General features: G+C 44.0%; 1 protein-coding gene across 4 annotated transcripts in view; it reads left to right on the top strand.

Annotated features, from left to right (window-relative positions):
• NUP155 (nucleoporin 155) overlaps positions 1-27,356 on the top strand; it is a 387,607-nt gene that overhangs the window by 325,319 nt on the left and 34,932 nt on the right. For all 4 annotated transcript variants that reach the window (XM_078769705.1, XM_078769706.1, XM_068096685.2 and 1 more), the window contains 7 exons: positions 3,689-3,824; positions 5,974-6,127; positions 7,918-8,022; positions 8,171-8,325; positions 9,289-9,418; positions 14,558-14,671; positions 18,445-18,565. In XM_078769705.1, the coding sequence (XP_078625831.1) occupies positions 3,689-3,824; positions 5,974-6,127; positions 7,918-8,022; positions 8,171-8,325; positions 9,289-9,418; positions 14,558-14,671; positions 18,445-18,565 (915 nt within the window). The remainder of the gene's footprint in view (positions 1-3,688; positions 3,825-5,973; positions 6,128-7,917; positions 8,023-8,170; positions 8,326-9,288; positions 9,419-14,557; positions 14,672-18,444; positions 18,566-27,356) is intronic.

Consider the following 27,356-nt stretch of genomic DNA (forward strand, 5'->3'; position numbering starts at 1 on the left):
TTACAATTTTTACCTGAACACGTACCTGTTCAATTACCATGGGAGCTCATTCTCATTGGTCTCAAATATATTTTGCTCAAGTTCCTCCATCACCAAGTTAGCAACAACAGCAGAGACCGGTGAACCCATAGCTGTTCCAAATATTTGTTGATAGTATGTGCCAATGTGCCATCGTAAGTGATTGTGCTCTTAAGACGCATCTCCAGCAGGCTCACAACATCCTGAGTGGTTAATTGGATGTTCTCATCCTGCCCCCCTCACTAATCCCCTTATCCTTTCGGCATTTCTGCTCTCTCTTGTGTCCTAGAAGCTCTGCTGCGTCTTTCAAGCTTGGGCATACATGAAAGTAGCATGGATTGGCTGAAGTTAATACTGCACCCCGGCAGGAATGTTGAGTGACATGAATTGTCATTGTGCTCCCTGTGTTGGCTCTGGGATTCTTCCGGTGCTTTCCTTCCTCTCAGCGCCCTGTTTTCCTTCTCCTTCTCTGCACCCTGTCTTTGTTCTCGTTCTCTGCACCCTGTCTTTGTTCTCCTCCTCGGGATCCTATTTCTCTCCCTCCTTCCTCTCAGCACCCTGTCCCCTCCCTCGTTTATTTTAGCATCCTGTCTTGTGCCACACATGCCCACCACAGTTACAGGGAGGGGATGTAAGCATAAAATGGAGTGGGGAAAATTGAGAAAACATCAGCTTTGCTTTACTATCCTGTGGCTTTTTTAATGCATTCTCTTTGAACTGACTCAATGCCCAGCTTGACAAAACCACTTGCATAACCCTGACATAGACACATTAAATGGTCCACTGCACCTTTTTACATGTGCAGTATATGCATACCAGGACCTGACCCCCTCCCCACCTCTTTTCCCATGCCCTTGCAGTATATCCAGAATGTTGCAGGTTCTTGCTCCCAATTTCATTTGACGGGGAGCTATGAACCAGACCCTCAAAATGTGGCCAATGTTACCATCCAGGGGGAGTCATGCTATGGATGATTTTTGGCAAGGTATATGTGCTTAGATATTGAAAATGTATGATAACATTCTATAACTCTCGGTCTTCTTTATGTTAGCAACCTTTATCCAACCTGATCCTAACATGTGGAAAACCGCAGTTTTGGGACCCTAAAATCACATTGGTCAATTTTCCAATCTGCTTCAGTTGCCCAAAAGCACAATAAAATATGAACCTTTTTAATGTCTTTTAATACCTACAATAAATCTGTTACCTTCTGCATATAAATCTAGTAGGTTTGATTTAAATATCAATGGCCAACGTCAACAGTTTGTTACAGAACAACATTAAACTAGGATGCAACATCAAACTTGCATACGTACGTGTATGTTGTACAGACACCTGTTTCTATTCATTTTCAACACCATTAATAATAAATTGCTGTCTTCTTGGCTGGCGTAAGAATCGTTGCTGGTGGTGAAAATGAAATAATCAACCTATCGACCAATCCATTGGATGATGAAAGATAGTTACTGTAACTATGTCCGGCACACAAATCAGTCGTTTTACATTGTTGGCGTCGGAGAAAATTCCAAAAAGTTACAGATTTTAATTGTGATGTTATACTCACGGATTGGTCAATTGTTTCGTGGTAATGTCGTGTCTTTCGTAACCATGGTAATTTCATTGTTTTCATTTCAGATGGTGGTGATAGACAAACAGAGAAAAGAAATGGCCGAGACAATGCATTATCCACAAGGAATCACTTCACATTGACCAGGATGACGGTTTAGTAAGGCCACAAAATGTTCACTCTTGGAGGACCTTGTTAGAAGCTGACAAAATGAGAAATCGTGCTTCTAATCTGGACATTTCCAAATCTGCCGCAGACGAATAAATCCCGAATATTTTCTATCACAGAAAATGCCAAAGCATATTCACCACACAGAGATCTGGAGGCCTTGAAATGCAAAGCCCAACTCGCTCATCTCTGGTGATGAAATTGAATGTGAATGTCACACATCCACATGGCCTAGCAGGAGGACATCATCCGAATCATGAATATACGAACAAGAATGCATATTCTGTGGAAGAATGAAGCGACACAAAGGAACAGGTACACGTGAGACATTAGTCGAAGCATTAGAGCCGAGGGCTGATAAAAAGCTTTGAGAATATGCAATTTATAAACGCGACTCAAAAATCTTAGCTGTCACCAGCAGGGACAGAGTAGTTGCAGAAGCACACTATCAATTTTATTGCTATAGAAGTTGCACAGGGCCCACAAAAGATAGACGTCAATGACATGAATACAGGGAGTGATCAGGAATAATCGTATGAAGAACAGCTCCAACACATATACGTGATGACATCATTGTGAACAAAATAATTGTAAAAATGACAAAACTAACAGAAAAGTTGGAAGCACTTCGGAAATCCAAAGGAGCACATGCGTTAACAGAAGGAACAAAGAAACGTCATCGTCAGAAGCTGTAATTCGATTTGGGGAGAATATTTATATTTTTCCTGACAACAAAGGGAAGCTGTTTGCCTGACAATATTACTCTGCAAGAGGCGGTTATTGAATACCAAAGCTGAGGCAGAAGTTGATATTTGAAGAAACAAGTCTACAAACCAGTCAAAAGCAATTGATCAAGTAGCAGCATCTTTCCTGATTGAGGCCCGAAATAAAGAACGAAGAATGGCTAAAGAACGAAGAATGGCCCTCTCATGCAGATGATATTGGCAAGGATTTGCTCGCTGTACCAGAACATCTTTCTGGGTTTATGCTTGGGCTTCTGCCAGGCAACCCAGCGATTGAGTGCCCATCCAGGAGAATATTCAAACTCGTGGAATCATTGTCAAGACGTTCAATATGCCATCAGTGATGGAAAACATAAGGCTCCTAAACATTTTTTGCCCCCATACATGGTTAAAACACTGACAGGCAACACAGAGCTGATTCACACATTGAACCGATTAGGGCATGGTGTATCATATTCACAATTAGAACAGAATGATACTGCCCTCTGCCTTAAGAAACTCGCAGCAGTCACAACCAAACAGCCGTTATCCCAGCTAGTATCTAGCCATACGTGTTCACAAACTTGGCGTGAGATAACATTGACAGATTGGAAGAGACCGTGAGTGGAAAAAGTATGTATGCATGTGCATATGTGTTTTTGACGTTGCGTCCTAGTTTACTGTTCTTCTGTAACAAACTGTTGACGTTGGCCCTTGATGATGAAATAAAACCCACTATATTTATATGCAGAAGATAACAGATTTATTTTAAGTAATAAAAAGGTTCATATTTTAGGGTGCTTATGGGCAATTGAAGCCGATTTGAAAATTGACCAATGTGATTTTAGGGTCCCAAAACTGCAGTTTTCCGCACGTTAGGGTCGGGTTGGATAAAGGTTGCTAAAATAGAGAAGGCCAATAGTTATAGAATGCTATCATACATTTTCAATATCTAGGGACCATATACCTTGTCAAAAATCATACATAACATTACTCCCCCTTGATGGTACCGACCACCCCTCCTGGCTCATAGCCTAATACTGCTTATGCACAGACAGGAATACGACTGTAGAATAGCATCAGTGAACATTTGATAACTATACAGCAGTAAACACCTCTTCTTTTTTTCAAACATCCAATGCTCAGGAGCTGACTTAGATTATTTTGATGTCAACAAACAACGTTTGTGAAAATGTAATAAACATGTTTGCAGTACGGTTCTATGAGGGGGTTGTAGAATTGAGTCTGGCTGCTGCACGACGACTGGACCCTCAGGGCCTGGCCTTGCACCATTATCGGCAAGAGCAGTCAAGCATGGATACACATGGACAACAAGCACTTGCTGCTCGGTGTGTACAAATTGTTTCATTACACACAGCTTGTATGTTTTAGCCTACCTACTTCAGAGTTTGTCTTGCCTGAAATGTGCAAAGGAATGAGTGATGATCCTTGGATATATCACTTTTTCCCCACAATGCAGGAATACATTGTCATTTGCACTATTAGTTTTCAATATTTTTTTTACAATAGTTTCTCATGTCGCTTTTCTCCCTTTTAGTTACTACTATGCTTGATTATTGTACACTGCTCCTTTCCTATTCCATCTCCAGGTGCAGCATGACATCGTCGCCAGCGAGTCCTCAGTTTTAACTCCCATTTGTTTTCTTTCTTGTTTGTTTGTTTGTTTGTCCGGGTGATATCTCAGCTATCCTTTGAGATAGGGAGCTGAAATTTGGGCATAATAGTGAACACGTGCTTTGGGAAAAAAAACTTTATATTTTTTTGATTAATCAAGTAATTGATTCATTATTCAATTAATTAATTAATTTCCAAAAGTTACAGATTGGGATGAAGCATTGGTGGTTTAGGTATGTTATTAGCCGATTGATTAAGAATTCAATTATTTTACGATTTTTTTTTTTTTTTTGTTACGCAATTAATCAATTCATCAATCAATTCTTGTAAACTGCCCCCCCCCCCCCCCCCCCCACAATTCCGTCTCCATGTGCTGCATGGCATCATTGCCGGGGGCCGAAGGTGCCCCGGCGATGTCGCGTGCTGGAGGATATGTTATTTATTTATTCGGCGGCGTACTTTGAATGTAGCTCTACTTGTTTGTTTTCTTGTTTGTTTGTTTGTCTGGGTGATATCTCAGCCATCCTTTGAACTACAAAGCTGAAATTTAGGCACAATAGTGAGCACGTGCTTTGGAAAAAACGGTATTTAAATTTTTTTGATTAAACAATTAATTGATTAATTACTTGTTTATTGTCGATTTATTAAGTACGCATTAATTATTTTTTTTCTCATCTGGGCAATACCTCGGGCACCTTTTGAGCTAGGAAGCCGTGCTGTGGGCCAGTTTGTGCAGAACAATAACATTTGTATGGAAAACTGTGGTGTAGGATCTCTGGCTCGCTCCTGCAAGATTGATCGGCTATCCAACGAGAATGCAAACTGCCCACGGGACATATGGCAAACAAAGCCACAATCATCCACCGACCAATAAAATAGACCTGAGGGCACTTCATAAACTGATGAAATCTTCCCATAAACGAGTTTATCGTGATGTATGGACCCAATACAGATGCAGTGAACCAATAATTTGGCAAACAGGAATACTAATTGGTCCAATGGTCCATTGGCAAGCGACAGGTAGGCTCTGCTGGTATTCTAGTAATATAGATAATTACTTGAGGTCTGAGCTTGGCTCACATGGGTCTGGCTCGGGCGTGGCTTCAAATCAACACGCAACTCTCGCTCGGTAAGTGTTGGTATGGCACGTGTTTCCCCAATTTTGGAGGCTTGGTTTCCCTTGTAGTGAGTCTGTTGGTCAAATACAAATGCTGATGGCTTGAAGTGGTCTTCCCAAACAACACTATGTTTTGAATGAACATTTGTTTTGATGTTGAATTTGGTTGTTCCGAGGTTTTTCAACTACAAAGCACATGATTGTTGACGATCTTTTGGTGGGTCAGGTATGCAAAAAAACGACTTCTGAGTTATTTGGGTAAATTCCTTGATGATCGGAACAGTTAAAAGCTTGGCACTTCGGCATCTTGAACGCTAGAATACCATGAGATAAAAAGCAGACGTTCATGTCTGTCAATGAGGTGTGCAACTTTCACATCATGTGAATCCACAGAAGTGGCTCATTTGCATAACGGAAGTGAAAATAGTCCGATTTTAAAACACGATTATCCGGCGAATTAGTCTCCCCAAAATAATAATTTTGAGCTAATGGGTCACTGGGTCAGGGATATCATCCTCTGAAACATATCTCTTCAAAAAATTTTAATGATTGTGTCCCTTTAAAACCTTGCCCAGATTATGAAGTTCCTGCACCCAAAATTTGGGGCCACTAAACGCAATGGTTCAGCCGTGAAATAATAACGGACAAACACTTTCAGAAGATAGTTTTAAGTTTATATCTATTATTGCTAGAATTTTCATGTTTATTTTTTTGCATTTATCTTGCTGAGATGGTTTGTTGTTTAGGCTGGAGTGTTACCGTGGAGTCACGATGACTTTACAAGAATTAATGAACCAAGCAGCTGCTGGTCCACAGTCTCCAGGAGTTCCAAAACAGCCTGGTCCTCCTGCAGCTTCTTCAGATCCCAATCTGCTGACCAATGAAGAGGCAGCTAAGCATGTATGCCAACTGATGATCTACATTGTTTATGTAGCACCTGGAGTGTTATTCTCCAGTGTCATTGGAGAATATTAGTGAGAACTGCTTTTCATGAGTAAGAGGAAAAGGATAGGAGACGGGTTGTTGAATCTCTGGTGAAACAACAATGGGAGAGGCCCTGTATACATTTCTTCTTTCTTTGGATGATGTTTCTCAAAATTTAAATTTTATGTACCATATGTGTTCAATTGAGTTGTATAGCTACAATGTTAGTTTACATTGGTTGGGAAAAACTGTTATTTCACATTTTATGATTCATTAAATGGTCTTGGAGGATTTGAGGTACGAATTTGACTGTGCAGACTCGGATGATTCTTCATTCAAGAGAAGATTGCAGGGTGGGGGGTTGTGGTGAGGGATGGGGTGCAGATAGTGAGCAGTAAGCCTATATTTTGGAAGGGTAACACTGTTATGGGTTACTAAAAGAGCATCTGTGAGCAGAAGAGGTTGGAGATTGATATGGATAAAGCACTGAGGGTGGAAAGGTGGGAAGGCTACTAATCTGCGTGCAGTAGGAGAGGAAGTGCACATTGCAGAGGACACAATTGCATAATATGAAATGATGCAACAGCAGAAGCCCGCAGAGGAGAGTCATACTCTGTACCAGGTAATGAACGCTCTGTCCATCATTAAAGTCGGAAAGCCGTCAAGGAAAGGCTTCTCTTTATAGAGTATAACAAGGTGCTGCCCAGCCCTCGATTCCAGCTTGGAGATTAGGTTTTCCCAGGCAGGTCTCGGCATATTGTTAAGCTAAGGAGTTCTAAAGAATGGATTATGACAATGCAATGGTGTATGGCTCCACCAGTGGATGTCATATTCCATGGTATCGACCAGATTCTTATCTTCACCACTTCAGAATACAGATACGGTTGCACCGTGACTCGGAAGGATGTGAAACTCTTCGGCTTGAATGGTAAATCCTCTGAAAAACGCTACAGATTATTTTTCCACAGTTTCATGTAAAGACATAAGCTGGGTCGTCAAAGTAGTAGTAATTGTCGTCATCTTCGGTAGTGAGGATTGATTCTAGGAAACTATCTTCAGCAGGTGTGAAAAATATTAATGTTTTATTTTCTGAATGTCTGAGTTGTTTTGGAGATTCACATAGATTTCTAGAGACAAACCCCACCCATAACAACAAATTGTTTGCAATTCCCTTTTTGATGATGCATGTTGCTACAAAAGTTTGGGATGTCCCACATTTCAATCAATTTCCAGGTTTCTATTTTATTTTTGGACTTCAGCTTGGTCATTCTTTTATTTGACTAACAAATAACCCATCCTTATGGATATGTAAATTCCCCTACTTTTATGATGGGGCTTGCAAAATGCAAAAAGTATTTTATTACTACTTGTAATACCAGCTCCCACCAGGTGGCGCTATACAATACACATGGAGAGAATTGTGGTCTTCCCACCCACTCTGAACCCCCAGGACTATTAAATAAGTTTCCCTCCACCTCCCACCCCCTCCACCCACCCAAAACCTTACCATGCACTCCACGAGTAACTATATCCACCAGTTTATAACTAATTTTGTCCAGTGGCTCATTTCTCATGTGAATGATTACCCTGAAAGGATAATAAATCTTTTCTAATCCCCAACTTTTATTTTCCATTGTTGTTTTGATCCCCTAATTCTTTTTACCTTTTTTTTCTTTTTTTTTTTTTACATATCTGTGGATACGTCTGGGAAGTGACTTCTTCCCCCTTTACCACTCTGCCTGTTTCTGTCTCTTCTTTTCTTTTAGTTTGAACAGTTGCTGGTACTCTGCCAGCAGACAGGGGATGAACTCTTCCACATTTCTTTGTATGAATGGATCATTTCATCAGGTCATACAGACACACTTCTCCGGGTAAAGCACAAAAAGCATTTGAGGAACAATTGTCTTCATCTTTTTGTTTGCAAACACACAAGCTGTGCCACTATGCATATTTTTGGAAGGGTATTATTCTTTGTCACTTCTTTACTTTGTGCCCTACTCTCCTGGGACTCCAACATAGCTGTCATCACCGTTCCTTGAGCCGTTCCTGGAACGCATGAGCCGGAAGGCGAGAGACCCACTGCCCTACATTGACCTTCTTTGGAGGTTCCATGAGAAAAGCAACAATTTTGGTAGTGCAGCATGTGTCCTCGCTCGACTTGCTGATATGTGCAGGTGGCTATCCTTGTTGCACTGTCTGCTATTTTTTTTATCATGATCACTAGCTTGTGTGAATGTGAATTAGAAAGGACTTTCCTGATGCTTTTTTTTTTATTCATAAATTTTGTTTTTTACTTGCCGAGACTTCCTTTTCCTACTTGCTGAGACGTCCTCATGTTACTGCGCTAACTTGTGAGCCAGTGATGGGGTTTTGACCAAACTTTGTATAAGTATATATTATGATGCAAAGATTAAGTGATTAGATTTTAGCATTAAGAGGTCAAAGGTCAGAGGTCATGTCAGGTAAAAAAAAAAATGTTATCACGGTCGTGATTTGAACTAAACTAAGTACTTATACCATGATACATGTGTACAGATTAGATATTGAGGTCAAATGGTCTTGAGGTTTTAGGTCGAGGTTGGAGTAAGCAAAGACTCAATGTGAGCGGAGGCATAATGGTCGACGTCGAAAGTCGAATTATGTCGTTTCTTCAACCTTTAAAACTTTTATTTTATTTCCATTTAATTATACACTTGAACACTGTAGAACACAAATTGCCTTATTGGCAATTTCAAAAACAAACAAAAAGTTTAACAGTATGTACTTGGAAAATTATTTATGTTGTCTCATGCCCTCAGGGCAGAACAACTGTCAGATTCAGCATTCATGGTGTATCAAGCCTCGAGGGCAAAGTAACTGTCAGATGCAGCATTCAGACAAGTATGCCAATGCCTAACTAACAGCTGTTTGTTTAGTGAAAAACTCCGACTTTGAAAGACCCTTCCCTTGACTTTTTTCTCACCACTGCACGGGGTAAGGTAAGGTGTTCTATGAACTCTCTAGTTGTTTAACTTTTTGTCTCCACCCTTTGAGCCCTCTCACAGATGAAGCTGTATCATTTTCCTTTGAAGTGACCTTTAACTCCAGTGCAAATCAAGCTTACCCTATTATTTTCATCTTTCCATACCGACCCCTAGTACTGAACTCTCTCTGCAGCAGCGTGTTGAGTATCTTGCCCGTGCCATCCTCAGTGCTAAGAGCTCCCCAGGTGTTCCTTCACTTGCTCCTAATGGGGAGTTTCTGCATGAATTGGAGGAGAAAATGGAGGTGAGGACACTTTCCTTCCCTGACTCCCCCCCCCCCCCCCTCTCACTCCCTCTCTCCTTATCTCTCTCTTCCTTCCTCTCTCTCTGCCTTCTCTGCTCCCTCCATCCATCCCTTTCTCCCTCCTCCCATCCCTTTCTCCCTCCTCTCTCTCTACCCCTCTCCCTCCCTCCTCCTTCTTCTCCCCCCACCCTCCCTCTCTCCCCCAAAGGGTTGGGTTATTCCAACGATATTCACACTAGGGTAGATTTGTCAAATTATCAGTCACAACATTAAAATGTGTTTATTATTGTTAATTAACAGCCTTTATAAATGCGTGTGAAATATACTGCTTAAGAAAATTGCAATAAGTGTCATTTTATAGTATCAGTGAATATTTTGTGTCAACTCTTTGCCTTCTTCAGTGCCATAACTCATTTACCCATGCTTCCTGTATATGATTGAAGCAGTCTTGCAGGAATATTGTGTCAAATACCCTGTAGTACATTCCACAGTTCTGTAAGGCTCGTTGGGGTCTTCTTCCTCTTCATCTTCTTCTTCTTCTTCTTCTTCTCTGTTTCCACATAATCCCATATGGCCTCATTGGACTCTAGGGTGGCTATTCTCACACACTTGGAGCACACTAGCTGTAACCTTGTTCTCCAAATACTGTTTTACTATATTGGAAGTGTGTTTTGGATAATCATGTTGGAAAATCTTCTTCCGGTTAAACAATTTCCATTTGGAACTGCATTGTGCTGCAGTATCTGCTTGTACTTCTCTTTTTTAGCTTCCCATTGATTTTGACAAGATTACCTGCACTAAAAGCTGAGATGCAACCCATACAGTCAGAGCCTGCCCCGTGTTTAACAGTAGGCTGCGAGCATTGCATGTTGTATTTTTTTCCAGGTCTTTGGCATATAAACCGACATGTCCTTGATCCAAAAAGTTAAAACTTCGATTCATCAGGCCAGAGTACCTGATTCCACAGTTCATTTTCCCAATCTTGGTGATGCCTTACAAATTTCAGTATTTTCCCCTTATTCTGCTGTCTCATCGGTGGTTTATTTGCTGCAACTCGGTCATGGAGACCTGCTACAATCAGCCTTCTACACACAGTGCTCAACGAGAAGTTAATTTTCAGCCCTGCTGTCATTTCATTTGTCAGCTGTTGACTTGATTTCCTTGTATTGTGTAAGCTGAGCTACTTCCAGTGCTTATCTCGCCTTGTGGAGGTTGTTATGGATCTTCCTGGCCTTTTCTTGTCTTGTACCCAGCCAGTTTATTTCAGACATTGCAAAGTGTTCTTCACACCCTTATGGAAGATCTTCAGCTTTTCTGCTATTTTCTTCGTAGTGTGCTCTTCTTTTCACAAATTTTGGATCTTCACACGCTGTTCTATTGAAAGTTGCTTCCTTGGCACCATTCTGAAATCGCTCATATACTTTCAAGCTTAGTGGCAAGTTTTGATGAAAACGAATTTCACTTATCTGAAGGATGATGTATGTCACGACAGAGGTTGGAGTCAGCAAAGAGATGAGGATTTCCAGAGAGTCAGATAGATCATTGATGACGATTAAGAATAGGAAGGGGCCCAGAACACTGCCTTGAGTCACTCCAGCCTCAACAGGGAGAGACAATGAAAGATGACCTTTAATTACTTCTGCCACTGAAGATGGATGTGTTAAGTGTTGATATCCTGTCTGTCTATGTGTCTGTTTGTTTGTTTGTGAGCAGGATTTCTCAAAATGTTGTGGATGGAATAGGATGAAAATTTGTGGACATGTTGGGTGTGTGCCAAAGACTAATTGATTTCGATTTTGGTGAAGATCCATTTACTGGAATGTTTTAAGTGATTCTTCAACATTGAGACATAGGGCCAAACACTATATGTAGCATGATATCTCAGTTAAAGGCAGATTCGGATGAAACTTTGTGGATCAGTTGGGTACATAAGAAGAACAAGCTGATTAGATTTTGGTTAAGTTGCGGATACAGATCCGGCCTATCAGTGGGCTACAAAACGTAAACTGTTCAGCCTGGCAGAGGGAGGTATGTGCCCTACCGAGTGCCATTCTATTTTCAGCTCACCTGGACTTTAGCGAAAACGATCGAGCAGTGTCTGTAGGTAAGTCAGTGAGTGAGTCTGTAAACACTTCAGTCATTACCGCTTGAACTAAACACGATTTTGATTAAACTTGGGCTTAAGCTTCATATCTGATGCCCAACGATGGTGTATTTACCACATACAAATCTGCACTCATTAATAGGTTTAAATCAGGCCTAAAACGCTAGAATTCCTACCTAAACCTACAGGGAGCTTTGCATCAGCAGCACAGGCATGCCCTCAGCCAAAAACATGACCTGTAATCTGTAAAAGCATGACCTGTAAACATGTGTCGCTGTGATCAGCATTGAGAGGGCTTCCATTCATCGAATCACGTGACCAGATTCTGCGCATTAATGCAATTTCGATGTTTTATGACATCACTGACTGTTGCTCCTGATCCAGATAAGCTTCAGGACCCCTTGTTCTATTTTTAACTCAACTGGACAATGTCCAGCTGAGTTTTTGTCGACACCCAGTGTCCGTCGTCTGTCTGTCTGTCTGTCTGTCTGTAAACAATTCGACGTCTACGCTCTAAAAGTCACAAATATTGATTAAATTTGATGAAACTTGTTATGCACCATCTTTAAGACATAAACTAGTTTGGGATTGCATTTGGGCGTTGCACACCCAAAAATGGGTGCGTCAGGGCGGCCATATTGAAAAATCATTTTTTGTCATATATTTTTTAGCACATATAAACGATATAGTTTGTGGTTCTGTTATGCATATTCTAACCATATTGATATAGACCAGTTGAGTTCAGGTTCCTTGGAACCTCTAGTTTAATGTGACTATTAATAAAATCAAAAGTAACAGTGGGTTAAGATCGCATGTTGGTGGAGGAATATCCATTGATGCATTCGCATTAAATTATATTTTCATGTTCCTCAGATGTTACATTCAATATTTAGAATGAGCAGATGGTTTCCAGACACTATCAGGTAGTTCTGGTTATTAACTGATAAACCACTTTTGTATCACTTGACCAGGAGCTCCTCACATGTCCTTTAACCATATTTTCCTAGCCTTATTCTCCTAAAAATGCTTCTTCTTGTCTTTATTCTCCAGAGTCCAATTTTCTTGTTTATGCCCTTCTCTCTCTTCCACCCCCTGTAACTCATAGTTGTTGTTATTGTTGTAGTTTTTTGTCCTTTTTACTGTTTTTTTTTCCTTCTACCTAGTCTGCAAAGCTTTTTTTTTTTTTAATCTTTCGACCTGTATGGCCCCATTGTATTGATAATTTAACTATAATTTTGGACCAAGCTATGCTTAATTATGCTTGTGCATGGGAAATCTCACCAAAAACTAGATATCTGTGATCACAAAGCAATCGCTATGGGTAAGCCTCCGCCAGATTATCCTTGGCGATCGCCCGCGACTTGACCTTGGCCCACGACCCAATTATGGCATTTTTTTTGGACAACCATGTGACCTTGACCTTCAACATTTAGGGATCGAGTGTAAATTAAGAAAATGTATCCCCATCTGCAATCTATCCATAAAACTAAACATCATGAAAATCGAAACAAATTTAAGTTATGATCAAAAGGTGTAGTTTGGTAAATAGATCACATTCCAGAAAAAGCAGGTCAAGGACACGAATCAAACAGGTGCACAACTTCAATGCAGGTACACAACTTCAGTGCTAGGTACATTATGATGGTGCAACATCTTGGAAGGGAGAGAAGATTAAAGGTAACCTTTAAATACCTGCACCACCGGTTTTTGAGATTTCGCATTGGCAAACTTGAGCGATGTAATTTAAAATACCTCACCCCACGTAATTTAAAATACCTCACCCCACCTAATTTAAAACAGCTCACCCCACCTAATTTAAAACAGCTCACCCCACCTAATTCAAAACACCTCACCCCACCTAATTCAAACGTGTCCATTTATAACTTGCAAAATCTAAGATTTTTCAGTATATTGGTCGGTTTCGTTTGTGGTTCTGCCTGTCTGTCTGTTTGTCACCGGCCTACAGGTCACAATTTTCAACCGATCTTCATGAAACTTCACCAAATGGTAGAGTTGGTCATAAGCAAGAGGCCTATTGTGTTTGGGGTCAAAAGGTAAACTTACGCCAAAGGTCACCAACTTTACCAAATTTGTAAAATCCTCAATTTTCATCCAATTGACTTGAAATTTGAAGAGGACTTGCATATGGTGTCAGGAGTGGGTTTTAGCTCTTTCACGAGCCTCGATCTTGTATACAAAAAATAAAAAAATATCTGGTCACTGAATTCAACCACCAAGTATTTTTGAGGTCAACATAGGCCAAATTTCTAAAATCATCAATTTTCATCCGATTGACTTGAAATTATAAGAGGATTTGCATATATGGTCACTGAATTCAACCACCAAGTATTTTTGATGTCAACATAGGCCAAAAGATCAACATCGGCCAAGTTTTAAAAATCCTCAATTTTCATCCGATCGACTTGAAAATGGAACAGCATTTGCACATCGAGTCACTAAATAGGGAAACTAACTATTTTTGACGTCAAAAGGTCAAAGGTCAACCGTCCAAAATCATCATTTTTCATCTGAAAAATCGTCACTTTTCTTCCTATTGACCCGAGTTTTGATCAAGATTGTCAATTTTAATCTTGATGAAATGGACAATTTGCTGTATCAATGGAATTTTTTTTCTTGGGGGGGGTGGGGGGGATTTTGCAAGTAGCGTGCTCTGCATGACATCTTCTTGTTTATTTATTTATTTGACTGCCATTTAACCTTGACCTTTAACTCGGAGGGGTATGATGTAAATTAAGCATAAATGTGTTTTGCTCTCGGCTATCTAGAGCGGGCAATTTCGTTCTGATTTTAAAAATCGTACTTTTGAAGAGGTTTTTCTTTTGAGGGGTGTTTGGAGGTGTTTGTTAATATCGGGGCAATCTTCTTATGCACCAGCTGTATGAAGCGGGTACGAAAAAATAGGTTTTACTTTCCAACAAAATGCTCGTCAATTGATTTTAATCACAATGAAAAATTATCATATCACTGATTGTTCATCGATGGAACTATTCTCACAAATAGCATAATGTGTACAGGTAGCTCGGGTCCAGCTGCAGATCCAGCAAACACTGAGTGGGACCTGCTCACAGATTCCTGGAGTGCCCGAGGCTTTGGCACAGCTCAACGATAACCTCTTGAATGTCACAAAGGTTTGTCTTTCTTCATTCCATTGATGAAGTTACTTTTCATTCAGTGGAGCAACCGATTAAGGATTACAATTTTACCATCAATCATAATACAACCGAGGTTTGACTACCTGTTTGTTCTGTATGCAATGGCTATGATGGTAAGTAATGTATGCATGGTGAGTAAAGGGCTCACCTTTTTCATGCAAAACAGCAGATATCCATTTTGGAATGCTTTCCTGCAGTTTCTGGAGAAATTCCGTTGTGAAGTTGTTCCATACATTCTGCGGTTTCCCATAATTCGTCTTGATTTTGGTGATTTTTCTTTTTCTTCCTGTCTAAATAATCCCAGACAGCTTCTACGATGTAAGGTGAGGACTTTTAGGTGGCCATTGGAATAGTTGTTGAGTTCCTGACTGCTTTCCTTTGCAAATATGTTTACAGTGTGTTTGTGGTCTTTGTCATGCTAGCAAACAATGTTGTCACCAATTGGCCTCCTGCTTGTAGCATTCATTGTTCCTTCAATTTCACCAAATCGACTCCAGGAGCAGAAAAATACCCCCAAACCTGAACAGAGCTTCAAGCATACTTCGCAGTAGGATGTAGACACATATCCTTATATCTCTCACCAACCATCCTTCTTACACACTTCGCCTTCTCTTTGTTCCAAAAATTTCAAACTTTGACTCGTCACTCCAAAGTACCGGTACCTTTCCCCACTGATTGGCATCACAACTCTGATGTTCTTTGGATATTTTATTCTCTTGGCTTTGTTGCCTTTATGCAAAAAGGCTCTGATATAAATTCACCCATAGAGACCACTCGATGAGAGATCTTCTGACAGTAGATGAGTCCACTTGAACCCCTGACGTCTGTGCCAGTTTCCATGTGAGCACGGCACTTTTTTATATTTCTTAAGGAACTTATCTTTAAGTACAGTAATAGTCTGTAATGCCATGATTTATGTCATTTCACAAATACTTCATCACATTATTAATACTACTTCCCGATTTGCATCCCCTCAACACCCACTTATGTCACTTTAAAGCCATACCTTTTATTATCGGGCCTTTTCAGAACTTGCAAGGCTGATAATACATTGCAAAAGTACCAAATCGGCTACGGGAGATTGCAAAATCGCCGAAAAAACTACTTTGTGTTGCACATTGGCGAAGAGGCATTGTAAAAGTGTTACCTTAGAAGTTAAATTAGATGTTATTTGTTGAATGCATGCTGGTGAACGTGTCGTTGATGTTGCCGGGTTATCAAGTTTGCCTTCGACTACAATGCGCACCAATTATAAACGTGCCAACGTTCATTGAAGGGGAAAGAAGAAGAAGAAGTAGAGGTACCACCAAGTTTGACCACCTCCGGCCGAGTTTTATTTTTATTTAATCATGTCTGGTAATAGTTTTTTTCTTTTCTTTTGTATACTTGTGTATTTGACTATAACATGTCATTAATCAAAAAAGGGTAATACCATCGGTAAAAAGTAAAATATAATGGGTGAAGTGGTGACGTTTGGAACGTACCTCCTCCCTCCCCTCCCCCACCCACTTACTGCTTATTCCCCTGCTTATTCTATTAATTACTGTGAGAAAAATAGCTTTGATTTATATACGTTGCTTCGACATTTGTCGCACTTTTCAGGAATGCATCACCAATGTAATCTGGTGTATTACTGCATTGCTCATCTGTTTTGCTGAGTTTATTTGCTATTATGAATGGGATGGCAACAGAGAGTAACCCAGTTTTAAGACCGGCAGAGAAGATAACTGAGAAGGAAGTTGAGGAAGCGATAAAAGCAATGAAGAGTAGAAAAGCGGGGGGGCCGACGGGAGTTGTGGGAGATATGTTGAAGGCAGCAGGAAGTTGGGGTGTCAAGAGAATGACAGAGATCTGTAATCTGGCGGTGAAAGAAGGCCGCATTCCAGTGGATTGGGAACTGAGTACCCTCGTCCCTCTATACAAGGGGAAAGGTGACCCTCTGGAGTGTGGCTCGTACCGAGCGATAAAGTTATTGGAGCATGGAATGAAGGTATTGGAAAGGGTGTTGGAGAGGAGGATAAGGAAGAAAGTGAAGATCGACGAAATGCAGTTTGGATTTATGCCAGGAAGAGGAACGACAGACGCGCTTTTCATTGTGAGGCAGTTGCAGGAGAAGTACATGGAGAAGAGGAAGAAGTTGTTTCTTGGGTTTGTTGATCTGGAGAAAGCATTCGATAGGGTTCCACGCAAAGTATTGACATGGGCATTGAGGAAGTTAGGAGTGGAGGAATGGTTGATCAGAGTAGTGATGGCAATGTACAAAAGAGCGTGCACAGCTGTTAGGACGAAGGACGGGAACAGTGGTGAGTTTGAGGTGAAGGTGGGAGTGCATCAGGGGTCGGTACTAAGTAAGTCCACTACTATTTGTAGCTGTGATTGAGGTGCTGGCTCAGAACGTAAAGGAGGGTTTACCGTTGGAGTTGTATGCAGATGATCTGGTGTTGATTGCAGAAAGTATGGATGGACTGAAGGAGAAGATGAACAAGTGGAAGGAATGTATGGAGACAAAAGGTCTGAAGGTGAATATCGGAAAAACGAAGGTGATGGCAAGTGGTAAAGCATGAGGTGAGGTGGAAAGAACTGGGAAGTGGCCGTGTGCTGGGTGCAGGAAGGGTGTCGAAGTGAGTTCCATTCAATGTACAATGTGCGCTGAGTGGGTTCATCAAAAATGCAGTGGTCTGAGAGGGTCATTAACCAGTGTGGCAGCTACATTCAAGTGTAAGGTGTGCACAGAGGGAGCTGCAGATGGAGGAAATGTTGAGTTGGATCTTGGAGATGGCGTGAAGCTGGAAGGTGTGAAAACATTTTGTTACCTTGGAGACATGCTGAATGGAGAAGGTGGATCAGACTCGGCAACGGTTGCTCGAGTGAGATGTGCATGGAAGAAGTTTCGGGAACTGAGTGGCGTGCTGACGAGGAGGGGAGTGTCATTGAAGCTGAAGGGAAAGGTGTATGCTGCATGTGTGAGAAGTGTTATGATTTATGGGAGTGAGACATGGGTAATGAACGTAGAGCAGCAACAAAGGGTGGAAATGTGAATGGTTTGGTGGATGTGTGGAGTATCGTTGAGAGAGAGGAAGACAAATGATGAATTGCGAAAGATGATGGGAATAGAGCCTGTGATGGATGCTGTGAAGAGCAACAGGTTGAGATGGTTTGGTCATGTGTTGAGGAGGGATGAAAGTGACTGGTTGAGAAGAGTGATGGAAATGAATGTAGAAGGAAGTAGAGGACAGGGAAGACTGAGAAAGACTTGGCTAAAGATGGTCGAAGAAGAAATGTGGGCAAGGGGGTTAACAAGGAGAGATGCAGAAAATAGGGCAAAATGGAGAAGATTGTCATGGGGACCGCAAGGCTAACCCCTGCTCTTGCAGGGAAAATGGCCTTAAAATGCCTGTTGTTGTTGTTTTTGTTGTTGTATCTCAATGTCTGACTAGGAAAGTCAGTTTGAGATTCTATTTTATTTGAAATTGTAATGATAAAACGACCTTCAAGACCCAGAGCTAAGTGGGAGACATGGACAAATACTGAAAGGAAGATTTTCTACAGACAAGAGAACTAACTAAATGGGAGTTGCTAATTCATTAAACTCTAAATGGCAGATTAAGAAGAAATGCAGTTTTTTTTTAATTGAGTAGCTCACTAACTATTTCATTCCTTTATAAAATTAAGCTCAATTCTCAACCTATCGTAAATGGATTACAATATGACATTACAACATCCAATGTTGTTCTTCCATTCTTCCCCAGCTGTATGGAGATTTTGCTGAACCATTTGGTCTCTCAGAGAGCAAGTTGGCTATCCTGCACTGTGCTGGATACTGTGACACCACTCTCATCAGGTCACTCTGGCAGGAGGTTATCGACAAGGGTAATGATACAAGTTATTTTAAGTCTGAGTTGACTTTTACACCACTTTAAAGCCCCCATTGAACTGTAAAGTGGTGCCTTTTGGCACAAGGTGTTGCTCTGGCTTCTTATGGGACATTGCTAGTGTTCCCCATTTGTACATTAATATTTACCCCACACACACGCAAAGCGAAAAGTAGGTTTAAGCAATTGGTCCATGCCAGTCCATCTGTCTTTCCACAATCATCAGTTTATGATCGAGGGACAACTTCCAAACAGGAAACTTACTGCATTTAAGGATGTTATAAAGGACACAAACAACAGACACATGTAACTAATATAACAGGTTCGATATGGTGGTATAATACATACTCCAAAGACGGTGCTTATATATATATATATATATATATATATATATATATATATATATATATATATATATATATATATTGTTACGGAACCCAACGTCCGCCTCTGTTCCCCTTAGAGGTGGGATTAATCCCCTCGTCCGTGACTGACCGACGTGGTCCCTGACGCTGCACAGCCTCCTCCTAAAAGGCGAGTGCGCAACCCCGTTCGCGACCGCGGATAAGATGTTAATTTGCCGAGCGGATGGCAGCCGCGGCACGAACTATTAGCAGAAACTAACCCGATTCCGAAACGTTGGCCAAATCGTGCCACAGGTTTTCAATGGGGAAAAGACAAAGACGAACGGATGTCAAGAAGAAGAAGAAGAAGAACCAAGGTAGGAAATACGAATATAATTTATTTACTAATTACTATTTACACAATCAAAGAAACCAAGGAAGAATAAGAAAATAAAGACAGAAAGAGAAGACACAGTGCAATTATTAGCTTATATATTACAGTCTTACTTAGCCCCAAGGACAAGACAAAGACAGACAACGAGCACACTTACACGGGGGCAGGAACGAATGCTGGAGGTGGATAGCTGGAGGGGGAGGAAGGTCCACGGGAACTGGGTCACGGTCGGGCCGGGAGCGTCAGCTCCGTTCCTCCGCGGCCACGGTCGGCACCGCCGTCAACGCCCAAGCTGCGGTCGTGCGAGCTGCCGCGGGACGAGCTCCGCCGGTTGAGTCAAAGCTGCCTGGTGGAGCCAACGCTGCTTGGTGGAGTCAAAGCTGCGTGGTACTGCTCGTGGTACTGCCACTGGCCTGGTCTGCCGCGTCTCTCTCTCTCTCTCTCTCTCTCTCTCTCTCTCTCTCTCTCTCTCTCTCTCTCTCTCTCTCTCTCTCTCTTCACTGCAGCACTTGACCGCCTGGATGCTCTCTCTCCGACTCTCACTCTCACCCTCCCAAACGCTTCCGCGCGCGCTTTTATTGCGCCTCGGGCGATCAAGCCGCCGGCCTCCAGGACACGCCTACCGGGCCGCTCACTGCAGTGCCGGTTGGCTGGCACGGGCTCTTTCGCTCCACCTTTGATGACGATCGGCGGCCAACGCCCTGGATTTGGCCGCTCCTCCCCCTTCTTCTCCGATCTGACCGCGTGTTCAATGGTGGTGTTTTGCGGCGAAAACCACAAAGCAGCAGCGGCGAATGCAGTTGGAAATAGCTGACAAAAGGGGAATGTGAAGGGAATCTACCTTATTCCACTTCGGTGCAATGCAGTATTAATTAATGGAAGACAGAACCTTAACCTAATACACATAATAAGGAGATAACTACTGAACAAAGAAATCTATGATTGGCTACGTGATTGTATATGGAATAACTACGGGAACGACCTTTGACCTTTATACATAACAAATGGAGGAAGGAGGGTGATATTTTACAACTATTAAACACAATTCTCATATCCATAACACTTCACCCTCCTCCTCTTAGGCACGTCCCGGGCCTATTACTTTTTCTTTAGTGTGGCACGTATGTGTAGTTCCCTCTACATTTAACCTGACCCTGAGTGTGACAGTTTTAAAACACAAATAAATATGTCCCACTGCTGCATTGCACCCTGCCTAACAGACTTACGCCCACAGCTAACCGAATTGCGGAATTGTCTTCAAACTACAACATGAACGATGGGGGAGCATTATTTACAGTTACGCTACTTGTATTTACAAAACGCAACCCAGGACCTGCGATTGTTCTTTTGGGGGGGGAAGACAGCCTGCCCTGCATCGACGCACCATAAAGTACCAAAAATGCACCAAAACGCCATAAAGCACCAATCGGTGCACAGTGCACAGTTCAATAAAAAAAAACCCAACAAACCCCTGGTGCCGGTCTTCCTCTTCGGCTCCCTCTGCTGGCCATTGTCGTTCTTCCAGATGTTGTCTTTCTTCTTTGCTGGCGGCCTATTTGGACGAAATAAAACTTGCACAAAACGTGTCCATTTTTTATTTATGACCCACAGGGCCGACTAGGGGTGGTTCACCTGTATGGCATAGGTGCCACGTTTCCAAGGTCCGCCAGCAAGATCTCGGGCCATCATGGCCGGTTCCAGCACAGGGGCCATGCCCCAACCCGTGGGGTCCATGAGTGGTGCTCATCCACAGACATGTGGTCCATAAGGTGGTGCATCGATGCAGACAGCTGGTTGCGGGAGTTTCGGGCACACAATGGTGGACTCCAGCACGCTCCCCTCGGCACCCAGTGGCGCACAGTCCTCGGGTGGGAGACAAGGGGGGGGGGGAAGAAGACAGGTGAGCGAGGGGTAAGGTCGCAAGGGTACACATCAAACAAGGTAATGCAGGACGAGGTGCGTACAGAGAGCGAAGTGAGAAAGCTCGTCCCTACCGTACGCCCCCCACATGTGACCTACACTACCCCCCCTTGCCCCTCCCCGTATTTACAAAAACCTACACATTTACAAATTCGTCACTACTGTCACGTCTTCCCCATATTTCCCCTATACCAAATTCGTCACCACAATCCCTATTTCTAACCAAAATTTGCCATCACCAACTCATCATCAATCCTCATAAGGAGGGAGAGATGGAACACAAAGCACAATGTCACACCCACGTCATGATGCGTCTCACAATCCAAACATTTGCACAGTAAAAATAATCAAAAAACAACCATGGCATGGTGCGGAGTTTCGTCACCTCAGGTGAGTGGATGTAGATGGTGCGAGGAGATTTCCATCCTATCTACCTTCTAAATGACATTAACACACTTTACACTACCCGGGGTCTTTCCCTGCCAAACCATTGGCCATCTTGCACTCTATGCGGTTTTAAGAACCAAATTCCCATTGACCAAACTGTGGTGCTTATCAATTTGGGGTCTCACTCCCCCGGTTCAACTCCCTGTGCCTTTGCACAATTTCCGGGCTGAGTCGTGTGGCTCTCCCAGCAGGTCTATCCACCTGCACACCTCCACCACTGTAGTTGCCTCCGAGCTTACCTGCTCCTTCCCTAATCTATCTAACTGGGGAAGGCCCTCTGGCGCTCTCCCCACTCGGTGCCCTCTGGCACTGGGCTACCCGGGTCCGTCCTCCGGATCCTCGGGCCCCATCCACAACTCTAACGGCTCCCAGAGCCCACCTGCGGCCTCACCTGGCCGACATCCTCATAGTGGTGGAGTGCCCAACCAACTACACACACTAACAGGCCACACGCCCAGCCATTTCCACGACACTAATGCACCCATTCAATCACCATTCTTCCACCACGCACCACAGATGCCAATATCCAACCACAATTTACCTACTCCCTCTACCTAACTCTTAAACTACCCTCTCGGGTATTCGTGATGGGGTCCATCCTCCCCATCCACTGCCTTCGCACCATCCACTCCACTCCACAGTTTCCACCATACTCCCTCCACACCATCCATTCCATACTCCATGTATTCCAGACCATTTATTCCATACAACCATTCTCCATTCACCTGTATTTGCACACCTGTGCCATCACTCTTGGTGCTACCTGCACCCTCCTTCCTCCAGGACCATCTGGTCAACACAACAATCACTCACTATTACTCACTCATACAGCTGTTTAATACACCTTTTCAGTTGCACATCTGTGCAATCTCACCTGGTGCCACCTGCACCCTCCTTCCTCCCAGGCTCAATCATTCCAGTTCCTCAATCATTCAATACAATGCACAACCAATTATTCCTCATACGCTGCTCCATACCCTTTCATGCTCAATACAACTCACAATCACAATACACTTCTGAATACACTTTCAACACTCACACGGCATCATTCACGAGCATTGCCTCATTTGCTCAATACTAAGACTCTCACACACACACGGCATCATCTGATCTAACTACTCCCCTCTGAAACTCGCGCTCTCCCGTCGCCCCTTACATTATTGCGCTCCCTTGTCATTATCATCCAACTACCCTCTCTATGTCCCCACTACCTGTCCAATGTCGCTACTTAACCTTACCGTTACATATGGTCAATCTTCTCTAGATCCCTACACATTATCCTAACCCTCCCGGGCTAGTTTTCACTGCCAAACCCCATAGCTATTGCTCATGTGCCCCCGTCAGTGTGCGAGATGGCAGAGTTGCCATCCCACCACAACGGGTATCTCTCACTGTCAATTTGGCCCATCCAATTTTAGCCAATCAAAAATTTGCCAATCATCTGCCAATCATCAATCTGCCAATCACAAATTTTTCTATCTCAATTTCGAGTCCAAAACACTATCATCATCACAGTCTACTCACTGGAGCCTCTCGGTGCGCCAATTCATCTCCAAAGCTCGGCTTCGCAAAGCCGAGCAATGAATGCGGGTTGTTCGGTGCCGGCGGTTGGATCCGTCCGGCATTCGGTGCAGGGAAGGGGGTTCGCCCAGGCCGAGATCCCAAGGTCCACCTCGGCGCGGAGCCTTTCGGTCTCCCGCCTGATGACCCGATCTCGCCCTGCCGGAACGCCGCAACCAAAAGGGGTCGCCGTCCCGACCCTTCTTACCGGGCCGCCCGTTCTGCCTAGCGGAGCACGGACGCGGCCGTTCAGAGCGCGGCCCGGCGTGGATCCCGCACGGCGGTTCTTTCGAAACCGCCGCGGTTACGATCCCCCCTGGTTCCTGCGGCGCACAACGCCCGGCACGAACCGCGGGCCCGCTTCGGCTAAACATCGATCTAACCGCTAACCCGGTTAACGTCGATGCTCCACTTTCATGCTTACACCCCGCGTTCCGTTCCTTGCTCACACATCCAGCTGTCTCCATGCTCTCCGTCATTGCACCTTCTCTTACACACCCAGGTACACTCATTCCGCTCACAGACTTTGTCACACACCTGACCACCGCACACCTTGACACACACTCGTCGTTCGTACACCTCACCAACACACCTTCGTGCCCACGCCTCGGTCACATCCTCTGTGACAACCACGGGTGTGCACTCACCCACACACCCAATCACGTGCCTCACTACTAACTCCAGTGTGCATTCCCACACGCGCTCGACCACTCCAGGTGTGCATCCTTCCATTCCAGGTGTACATCCCCTTTCACCTGCCACAACCAACTCGTGCTTCGTGTCACTCTCACTCTCACCACCACACTCGGTCGCGTATTCACCCTTACTCTTGACAACGCACTCTGTTATCATACACTCTTCTGTTACACACCTTTCTCGCGCATCCTCTTGCACACACTCTCCCGTTACACCCTCCGTAACACTCACCACAGGTGTGCATTCTTTCGTTACTTCCCCTGTAACACTCCCCATCACGCGCTTCCTTGTGCCCCTCCGCACTGTGCGCGCACTTTTTCCTCACACACTCCATAGTCGGACATCCTCGCACATCTCCTCCTTCACACTCCGTACCTGTCGCACACCTCACCCGCGGCCTCTCACGAACACCCGAGTCTGCACCACCCCCCAAGCCGACTGAATCTCCCCTCACACCATATACATTTCCGAGTATATCGCCACTCACCTCGGCACTTCGTCGTCGCTCCTCCTCCGCCACCTGCAAACTCTTTATTTGGTTAGCAAGCACATCACCACGATTTGAGCACAGACCTTGCACATATTCCATGACTTCCTCCTTTATCTCCTTAGTTTCCCTCCGTCTCTTTTTAATTTCACTCACCCCCTCTTTCACTTCCTCTAATTTCTCCTTTACCTCCTTCATTTCCCGGTGCGCCCCCTCAATCTCTTCCTCTAATGCCACCTTGACCGTTTCTATATGTGTCCTCACCTCCCGGTCCTTCGTCTCCACTGCCTCTGTCACCTCGTTCAACCTCGTGGTCAGTCCCTCATGTACCATCTGACACTCCTTCCTTATGACTGCTACGTCCCTCTTTAATTCCTTCTGGGTCGCCTTCAACCCCTCTATCACAGCCGTATTCTTTTGTACCTGTTCCTTCAACTCCCTTTGTCCCACTGTCAGCTGCTCCACTCACCTCGTTAGATCCGCTATGCCCCCCTGTAACCTAGCCGTATTATTCCTCACCTATTTCTCCATACGCTCCTCACCTCTCTTTACCTCCTCGCGTACCCCTGCAAACTCCTCGCTTACACCTCGTCTAATCTCCTCCCCCATTTCTCCCATCTCTTTAGTAGAGGCTGCCCTCATCTGGTCCAATTCCTTACTTTGAGCATCCAATTTAGTTTCTAACCCGATTTTCACCGCCTCTATTTGTTCTCCCATTCGTTTAATTTCCCGGGCGGATTGTTCCCCTATTTCCCTCAATTTGCCGTCCATTGTGTTTTCTAACCCCGTTAACCCATTCTTCACCCCTTTTATCCCGTTGTCCAACCCCTCAAATTTATTGTCTAACCCCTCAAATCTATTGTCTAACCCCTCAAATTTATTGTCTAACCCCTCAAATTTATTGTCTAACCCCTCCAATTTATTGTCTAACCCCTCCAATTTATTTCCCATATTGTTTAACCCGTCTTAATTGCTCACTAGTACCCCTCGCTTCGTCCCTCATTGCCCCCATTTGGCCCCTCAATTGCTCACCCTGAGCACTCGTTTCTTCCTTTTGGGTGTCGAACTTGGCCATTATTTGCATCATAATTATTTTCATGTACTCTGGCATCTCGGGCTCGGCTGCTGCGACCACGTGCGAAGCGCCGCCATTTTGTGTCAACTCAACCACGTGCGCGAGGGCGCCATCTTGTGCACCTGAAGCCCCCCCCCCCCCCCCCCAACCACTTCACCATTGCTCTCCTCCATTTCCCCCACATACATTTCCCTGGGGTCCTGGGTCGACTCTAACCCTTCTATCTCCCCCACCGGCACCCGATCGCCTTGACCATCCATGGCACGATTTTCAATTTAGGATTTTATAAAATAAAATTTTGGGCCACTCGTAATTTGAGCGCGCTAATCGCGCTTCAGGTCCGAATCTCGCTCCCGACACCAAATGTTACGGAACCCAACGTCGGCCTCTGTTCCCCTTAGAGGGGGGATTAATCCCCTCGTCCGTGACTGACCGACGTGGTCCCTGACGCTGCACAGGCCCCTCCTAAAAGGCGAATGCGCAACCCCGTTCGCGACCGCGGATAAGATGTTAATTTGCCGAGCGGATGGCAGCCGCGGCACGAACTATTAGCAGAAACTAACCCGATTCCGAAACGTTGGCCAAATCGTGCCACAGGTTTTCAATGGGGAAAAGACAAAGACGAACGGATGTCAAGAAGAAGAAAAAGAACCAAGGTAGGAAATACGAATATAATTTATTTACTAATTACTATTTACACAATCAAAGAAACCAAGGAAGAATAAGAAAATAAAGACAGAAAGAGAAGACACAGTGCAATTATTAGCTTATATATTACAGTCTTACTTAACCCCAAGGACAAGACAAAGACAGACAACGAGCACACTTACACGAGGGATGATGGCAGGAACGAATGCTGGAGGTGGATAGCTGGAGGGGGAGGAAGGTCCACGGGAACTGGGTCATGGTCGGGCCGGGAGCGGCAGCTCCGTTCCTCCGCGGCCACGGTCGGCACCGCCATCAATGCCCAAGCTGCCGTGGGACGAGCTCCGCCGGTTGAGTCAAAGCTGCCTGGTGGAGCCAACGCTGCTTGGTGGAGTCGAAGCTGCTTGGTGGAGTCAAAGCTGCGTGGTACTGCTCGTGGTACTGCCTCTGGCCTGGTCTGCCGCGTCTCTCTCTCTCTCTCTCTCTCTCTCTCTTCACCGCAGCACTTGACCGCCTGGATGCTCTCTCTCCGACTCTCACTCTCACCCTCCCAAACGCTTCCGCGCGCGCTTTTATTGCGCCTCGGGCGATCAAGCCGCCGGCCTCCAGGACACGCCTACCGGGCCGCTCACTGCAGTGCCGGTTGGCTGGCACGGGCTCTTTCGCTCCACCTTTGATGACGATCGGCGGCCAACGCCCTGGATTCGGCCGCTCCTCCCCTTCTCCGATCTGACCGCATGTTCAATGGTGGTGTTTTGCGGCGAAAACCACAAAGCACCAGCGGCGAATGCAGTTGGAAATAGCTGACAAAAGGGGAATGTGAAGGGAATCTACCTTATTCCACTTCGGTGCAATGCAGTATTAATTAATGGAAGACAGAACCTTAACCTAATACACATAATAAGGAGATAACTACTGAACAAAAGAAATCTATGATTGGCTACGTGATTGTATATGGAATAACTACGGGAACGACCTTTGACCTTTATACACAACAAATGGAGGAAGGAGGGTGATATTTTACAACTATTAAACACAATTCTCATATCCATAATATATATACGTATATATATATATATATATATATATATATATATATATATATATATATATATATACATACACAGTGGAACCTTGACTTACGAGTGCCCCAACTTACGAGTTTTTCGAGATACGAGCCGTCGCTCGGGCAGTTTATTGCTTTGAGATGCGAGCCGAGAT

Source organism: Myxine glutinosa, chromosome 1 (genome assembly GCF_964187855.1).
Source record: "Myxine glutinosa chromosome 1, kmMyxGlut1.1, whole genome shotgun sequence".
Classification (NCBI taxonomy): Eukaryota; Metazoa; Chordata; class Myxini; order Myxiniformes; family Myxinidae; genus Myxine; species Myxine glutinosa.